The sequence below is a fragment of the Callithrix jacchus genome, chromosome 9, assembly GCF_049354715.1.
Source record: "Callithrix jacchus isolate 240 chromosome 9, calJac240_pri, whole genome shotgun sequence".
Lineage (NCBI taxonomy): Eukaryota > Metazoa > Chordata > Mammalia > Primates > Cebidae > Callithrix > Callithrix jacchus.
The window spans coordinates 109,014,668-109,022,721 of record NC_133510.1 but is presented as its reverse complement, the minus strand read 5'-3'; the positions used below and the strand labels follow the sequence as shown (position 1 = coordinate 109,022,721).

Here is an 8,054-nt window from a genome sequence, read left to right as displayed (position 1 = left end):
GCCCCGGGCGGGATCGCGAACAGGTCCCCGCGGCCCCCGGCTCGCGGCGATCTAGCTTCCCCGGGCCCGAAGCTCCGCCCCGGCGCTAGCAGGAATCCAGGCCGAGCAGCCGGAGCTGGAGCCCGAGGAGGCGCATGGCCTGCGGTAGCTGCGGCTGGCGAGCCCGAGAGCGCCCGGGGAGGGGAGCCCGGCTCGGAATTTTCCGGGCCCCTCGGGCCCAGCGAGGACAAAGCCCCGGGGCCTAGGCCGCGCCGCACAAAGAGCGAGTCGCGACACGCTCCCATCCCCCTCCCAGCTCGCCGGGGCTCCAGCCCCGGCCCGGGGAGGCGGTAGGGAGGTGGGGGAAGCCCTGGCCGCCGCCCCTCGCTCCCCCTCCCCCAGGGCCTGGCGAGCACCGCCCCCGCCCCCGCCCCGTCTGCGCGTCCTCTCCGGGAGGGGTTGGGGGGCGCGGCGCCCCACATAACACTCCCCCTCCTGAGCTCGGAGCCACCCTCTCCCCTCCCTCCTGCAAACACCGCCGCCTCCCCTGCCACCGCCGCCACCTCGCCCGACGCTCCGCAGCTCGCCGCAGCCGGGGGGCGGTGCGCGGACCGTGCGCGCCGCGGGCGCCAGATGTGCAGTCCCCGCCGCCGCCAGTGACCTAGCCGCAGCCCGAGCGGGATCGGGCCGCCTCCCTGATGCCGCGGGGGCGACCTTGAGCTTCCCTTGGTGGGGACCCCCGACACCCGAGCGCTGTGCCCAGTCGTGCACTCTGCAGCCCGGCTTGCCGCGCGCTTGGACATGGAAGGGGCCACTGCGCCCGTGGCGGGGGACCGTCCGGATCCGGGGCCGGGGGCTCTGGGCTCTCCCCGGGAGGCGGTGGCGGGGGCGACTGCAGCCCCCGCGACGGCGGCAGCCCCGGAGCCCAGGAAGCCGCACGGGGTGAAGCGGCATCACCACAAGCACAACTTGAAGCACCGCTACGAGCTGCAGGAGACCCTGGGCAAAGGCACCTACGGCAAAGTCAAGAGGGCCACTGAGAGGTTTTCGGGCCGAGTGGTGAGTGAGCGAATCTGTGGGCTGCGGGGGGCGCGGACTAGACGGGGCCGGGGACCCAGGGCGTGTGAGATGGGGGTCTGTGCGCCCTGGAGTTCTCTTGACAGAGAAGGGGCTCCTTGGGAAGCCCCGAGGCAGACTCCTCACTCTTTCCCCAGCACCCTGTGACTCAGGCGTGTCTCTGTCCCGAAACACTTGTTACATCCTGTCTGCACTTATTTTCTTTTAATTTTCGGTTTGTTTTCTAAAAATTTATTCCCAGCAGCAAAGGAGTGTTTTAGATTTGCAAACACTTTGCAGAGTTGGGACGGCCGGGGTCTCCCTCGCGAGCACACCTTCAGACCATGCCCCGAAACGGCTTATTTCCGCAACTCTCCCAAGAACCGCATTCCCAGCTGGGAGCTAGCCCCTCAAATCCCATGTAGTGGAGGTATTCCTTCCCCTTCCACCCATCTGCCCGCAGCCCCGGGGGCTGCATCCTTCCACTCAGACTCTGCGTCGCTCTGATGCTGCTGTGGCTGCAAGAGAGGCGACTCTTGCCTGTTTTTAAGAGAGAAGGTTAGGGAGCAAAAATAAAGGCTACTGCCAGCCTGAGGATTCAAACAGTTTGCATAGTGGCTTTGGGAGGACTGAAATGCCCAGGGCATGGGTAGCCATGCAGCAGGCTCAGTTGCTGTTTCAGCTCCTGGTTGCAGGGCTACCAAACTGCTTACGGGGTCTGGCCCCGCTGCTGTTTTGACAGCTGACACCCTGCCAGGGTCCTGGCACCATGTGCACAGCTCCAAGGAGTGCTTTGAGTGCCTTGGGGTCTGTCTGCCTTGTCCCAGCCTTGGTTTGTTGTGATTTTCACTTCTGCAGAACAGTCCCTTGAAATCCACACTGCTTGTGGCTAGAGAGTTGGGTTCAAAGTGACTGTTGCAGAAAGATTTTGTGTGGTGTGTGGCAGAAAATTAACATGGTTCTTTGATTTGAAGCAGATCAGATGTATTCTAATGGATTTAGGGCCAAAGTCAGAAACTAATTATGGGACTCCTTGTGTGCACTTTTGGGGGTGTTTTGGAGGCTCAGAGTTGCTTATAAACAACAAATGACTGCAGGGAAAAAGGAAAATGGGCTGTCAAATAAAATAGCAGGTTGGAATTGACATGTTTCCTTTGCATTTAGGCAGGGACAGGTCTGTGAAAAAAATGGGGGTGCCAGTCAGCAAAGTTTAGTCCCCAAATTCTGAATTATTGGAATACCTGGATAACAGCCCCCCCGCCCCCATTTCTCGGATTCTGTATTTGAGTCTATAAAACTTTATCCTATAACGTTATTTTTTGGAAGTGTGTTATCAATTAATTGGAAATAGGGGAGGTCATTTATTTCTTTTTGAAGCTGGCTCTGTAATAAGTTCTACAGCAAGCAAGTAGCTGATCATTCACTCTCGGCAGGTGTCATTTCTGTAGAATGAAAATGTTGAAGGGGAGAGTTGTAGGGCTGGCCTCTGATGAAGGCACTTTCAGGTTTGTGGAAGAAGAGGCTGGGCAACGTGCACTTCATTCATGCTTTTCTTCTGAGGTGATATTCCCTAGGCTGGATGTTGAATAAGCAAAAACCAAGCTTAGCTCCCTGCTCATGTTGTCTTAATAGCTTCTGAAGAATCATACTGGGAAAGTGGAAAGCAGAATAATGAAAAATAGACACGGTTCGAGCTGCAGGTTGAGAATGTGAGACTATGAGGGATTATTGAAGTAGTAAGTGTGTGTCTGGGGTCTGTGAAGGGACCCCAAAGTCTAAATGCTGGGGTACTGTTTCAGACCCTTCTAAAGAACCAACCCTTATTTTATGGCAGACTGCTTTCTGAGCGTCAGTGGGACTTCCTGTCAGGAGTTCGTGAAGCTGCCTGATCCACAGACTACGTTAGACTGAAAGGGACTTGCATTAGTAGGCAGGAGTCTGCCTTCCTGTTGTGGGGGATGTCTGTATTTGCAGAAATTGAACATTCCGTAAGGATTTGGTCAAGCGGCCACGAGGGGGCGCCCTGAGAACGAGAGAGGCTTATTTCTCAGCCGCAAGCCTGAAGTCCCGCTGTGTTATTGTTCAGTCCTAGCTCAGTTTCCCATTGTGCTATTAATTTCAGCTAAATCTCTTGTTGTACCCCCAAATTATGTAAAGATTTTAAATCTGGCAGCAGACCCACGCCGAGAAACTGGCAGTCTCCAAAATGCTTCATTTATTCACGGGGCTGCTTTCTTCTTGATAGCTAAGCTTAGCATGTTAGCCAGATCCCTGGGTGAAAACCTTGCATAAAACAGATGGGAAGACTGAGGTTTAGGGAAGTGAAGTCCTTTTTGCCACAATACCCCCCCGACTCCCCCTGCTGAGCACAGTGCTCACAGATCATGTAAGAACTTAAGTGGGAAACAGGAATTGTCAAGTGGAAAATTTCCTGTGCCTAGCTGAACAGAAAGTAACACCAAACAAACAAAAAATTTGTCAACAAGTTGTTCTTGCCTGTACAGTGCCTGGTGACTCAGAAACTGTTAACAGCAGCAAGAAATTTTCATCTAAAACATGAACTTGGAGTTTTCTTTTGGTAGCAATGAGGTGCTAAACATTCACAACTTGCTTTGAAGGTGGGGTTGAGGTTAGCCTTTCTGATCTTTGGGTAGACTTTGGAAGTGATGCTCTATTTTCATTTGCACCAGTGCTTTTTACGGTATCGCTCAAGAACAGCAGTGGTTGTAACGTGTTTTACCAATGTGAGTGGCCCAAGACAGGTGCCGGGTATGGGGCTATATGAAATGCTGTGAAATCAACATCCCTGTTGAGAGCAAGGGCCCTTCTCAGAGAGGAGAGAAGTTTCTGAAAAATGAGCATGTGGTGGTTTTTAATTGCATACCTGGAAGGACTTTCTGAATAAAACAAAGTGCAAGACAGCATCATTTTCTACGTGCCACGAAAGGCAGTTCTGAAGAGAAGTACAGTGTCAGACGCTTGGAGTCAGCAGGTCCAACCCTCTGCGTGGTCCAGGCATCCTCCTGTGGTCTTGCAGCCTCTGCTAAAGCATGTCCATGAGAACAGGACTCAGAGTGGCTTATTCCAGAGATGAACAAGCTCAAAAATGAGGCACTCTTGCAGAAAGGCTAAGAGCCCTGGCTTACGTTCAAATCCTTGATCTACCCCTTCCTAGCTTTGTGTCTTTTGGCAAGCTACGCGACTTTTTGAAACCTCAGCTTCTTCATCGGTAAAATGAGCTACTAAGGGTACCAACTTCATGGACTTGTGAGAACTGAATAGAATGATCTTTATAAAACCTCAGAAGGGGACATTAATCAATTTAGTTCCTCTGTTTAGCAGATTTTTTTTCTCAACTCATTTTAAGGTTTAATTAGATTTTAAGACCATCAGAGAGACATAATGCACTGTATCATGCAGAGAGAGATAGAAGAAATAATCAAGTTATCAGAGTAATAAAATAAATGCCAAATTAATTAGGGAGGTGTGTCCACAGGAAGGTGAGATAATCAGCCAAATTCAGATAGGATGTGAATGCATTCTAAAGTCTTGAATTTGGGCCTCGTTTATTGCACAACTTTTGTTTTGATAGGCCTATTGGTTGAGCCTCTGTGTCATAATTCAGCCTGCATTTTCTTTGAGCTAAGCTCCCTGGACCTACAGGCCACACAAAGCATTGTCAAAAAACCCAAAACCCAAACCACACACTTTTGGGGGAAGAGGTGTCCTGTGATCACGTCGATGTCAAGGGCCAAGTTCGACTTTCTCCCTGCAGAAGGTTCTCTCAGGTGAGCAGTAGGTGGTGTGGTGTGAGCTGGAGGCAGCGTCCCCTGGGGGGCAGTCTGGAATGGCAGTGGCAGGACTGATGGGCAGAGTGTGCCCTTCCCCCACAGTCTGCCATGGTGCCCTTGGCCACCAGAGCATTAGCTTGCATGATGGGGCATCTTTATCTAACAAGCCAATGATTTGACCAAAAATGGGTGTTTTAAGCACCAGCCCAAAGCTATTCATAGCCTCCTGCTGGAAAACTGCAAATCAGGGAGAAAAATTAGCAAGCAGGCCTGCCAAGCCAGGGGGCATGTTGACATCACGGGGCATGCTGGTGCACAGTGGCTGAAGTGCCATGTTGCAGCTGAGGCCCAAATCTAGTTTGAGAGTGTAAGGGACCATGGCAAACATGTGGTTCAAACTTCTCATCTTTGAGGTGGGACCAATAAGGCGCAGAAGTGTGAAGTGACTTTGTCGAGGTTGCACAGCTGTTGAATGACTGAGCTGGATCTTAGAAACCTGATTCTTGGTTTGGTATTTTTCCATCACTCATTTAATAAATCTTTACTAGAGAAAGACATGGGCCTCACTCGTAAAGAACTTATAATCTAGTAGCAAAGATGAAATGTACTTCCAAATATTGAACTAATTCTGTTCAGTTCAATGAAGATTTATTACCATCTGCCATATGCTACTCACCATGTTAAATGCTGAGACAGAGAAATGAGTAAGACTTAGGGAGCTTCCAGCACCATGAAGGAGAAAGAGGAAGTATTGATTGGGCCTGAGCAACTCTTCCATAGAGGATTCAATTGTTTCCGGTGATTTTCAAGTTGGATGACAGCTCATTGAAGCTTAGCTCATCAAACTGAGTTTGACCCTGGACAGAATCATATTTCTACTGCTACCATTACTTACTGCCAGCTGATATTTTTGAGAGCTTGTGATTTGTCCTACTGTGCTAAGTGCTTTACAGACATTTTCCCTCACTGAACCTTCACAACAAGCCTGTGAGGTGTAAAAGAGTGAGACCCATTTTATAGATGGGGAAGATGACACGTTCGGAGGTTAGGTAACTGGCCAAGGGTCCGACAGCTGGATATGGTGTCAAATGAGTCTGTTTGGAAACCCATTGCTGCTAAAGGAATTGAGAATTGAGAACCTTCCTTTATGTGGCACAGCTGGTGACCTCTGGATTTGGGTGTGGTTCTTTGCTAATGGTGCCAGAAGAGCAGCCATGGGGTGATCCCCCCCACCCCTTCCCATCTCTGTCTCCTGTGATTTCTTGTTGCTATTCCAGAAGGGGATCTAGAGGAGGGGCCAGGGCATGCTGTGGGATTAGAAAGTGTTCTCCAACTAATGGGAGGACAAGTGCTGTTGAAAATGACCATTGCTTTGAGTTTCAGAAGATGGAAATGTGGGGCATTCCAGAACATTCATTAATTTGTGTTTGGGGGAAGCTGAATATTCCAGATGGCTTGGAAGGCAGGGTGTGTGCTGGGACACAGTGGGAGGGCAAGATTGGTAAGGTAGGATAAGGGTAATAGTAAGAATTGATGCAAATACAAATAATAGCAACTAATCCTTCATGAGTGCTTATAACATGCTAGGTGCATATTAACTGATTTAATCCTCATAACAATACTGCTATCATCCCATTTTCCAGATGAAGACACTGAGTCACAGAGAGGTGAACTAGCTTGCCCAAGGTCACAGGGAACAGCAGAGCCAGGGTCTGGACTCGGGCAATGCAGAGAGACCTTGACCTTAACTCTCCCTCTAGCGGTATCTGAGCTGGGTTCTGATCACAGTGGGCTTTCAGCCCATCGATTTGGTGTGCTGGCTTGGAGCAGGGAGTATTTGCAAGAGGTGAGGTTGGGAAGATTAGAATCAGAGCCAAGTCAGGGAGAAGAGATGTGCCTGCTCCTGGTGAGCCGCCTGTTTGCTGGACCTCGAGGAGTCTGTTTTAATCAGTTTAGGGAGCTCTTCACCTGGGCACACACAGAGTTCTTTGTTTCTCAAGCAGCCGCAGACCCTGGGGTCCCTAAGGGGCTTTGAGGGGTAAGCTGGTCCACTTCCCTGCCTGCAGACAAAAACGTCCCCACACCATGCCAGCATGTTTTGATCTTGCTTCTTCCTGGCAAGCAGCAGGAGACAAGGGTTTTAGTCAGGGTATCTTGTCTGTCGCTGTGTCTGTCTGTCTTGAATCCATTCTGCATAGTAGCTACTTATTGTCAATGCCTCGCATGGTGCCAAGCACATAGTAGTTCCTCAACAGAGGATGGAACTGAAGTGAATACATTGAGTGAGGGATTATCTTGGGAGGTGCGGAAGTTGTAGGTTGTCTTTCCCGACCTCAAGGAACTTCTGATTTGTAGGGAAGGAAAGACATGGTTGGAAATGAGTGGCAGGTTACAGAGCAAAGTCTGAAAAGACAGGCAAACCCTTCTGTGCACAAGTTCCCCTTCTGTGACGTTTGCACATGCATTTGTTAGGGGGAGGTGTGTATCCAGGGCTTGTCAGGTTCCTGGCCATGGCTTCCCGTCCTCAGTGGCTCCAGAGTCAGACAGCAGAAGTCTCATTTGTCTTTCCCACATGAAAGTCCTGGAGCATCTGTAAGTTATGATTTGTGAAGTATTTGCTTTAAAGCAGAAGGCATTTATCATCGGACTGGCCCAGACGACATTGTAGAGCACAGGAATGAGAGGCTCCCAGGCCTCAGAATAGGAGGAGCTGGGCCAGATGACCCACCGTGAATGGAGCCTGGCTGAATTGATAAAATTCCCTGGAAACAGCCCAGGAGCAGCCAGATGTTGGCTTTACAGCGGAGCTCTTCGGTAAACTTTTAACTGCATGTGAAAACCAGGGCTGGGCAGTTCCACTTCTAGGTTTACCCGGGAGAAATGCCAACACACATCCACACAGAAACTTATACACAAATGTTCATAGAGCATTAGTATTAATAAGAGCCCCAAAGTGGAAGCAGGTGATGAATGGGTAAATAAACTGTGGCATGTCCATTTTATTTGTGGCATATTATTTATGATCTATTCCATAATTTTATTTTTGGAATTTTTTTGGGCTGTTCTTCAGCAGTAAAAAGAAATGAAGTACTATGCGACAGCAGAGATGAACCCTGAAATCATTATGCTCAGTGAATGAAGCCAGCCACAGAAGACCATCTATCGTATGATTCCATTTGTATGTAATGTCCAGAAGAGACAGATCTGTAGAGACAGAATGTAGATGAG

At 50.0% G+C, this 8,054-nt stretch overlaps 1 protein-coding gene across 1 annotated transcript in view; it reads left to right on the top strand.

Moving 5' to 3' along the window:
• The first annotated feature begins 537 nt into the window (after positions 1 to 537).
• The window catches only part of NUAK1 (NUAK family kinase 1), a 75,260-nt gene continuing 67,743 nt past the window's right edge, over positions 538 to 8,054 (top strand). Inside the window, exon 1 of the mRNA XM_002752969.7 lies at positions 538 to 1,038. Within this exon, the coding sequence (XP_002753015.3) occupies positions 781 to 1,038 (258 nt within the window). The 5' untranslated portion in view covers positions 538 to 780. The remainder of the gene's footprint in view (positions 1,039 to 8,054) is intronic.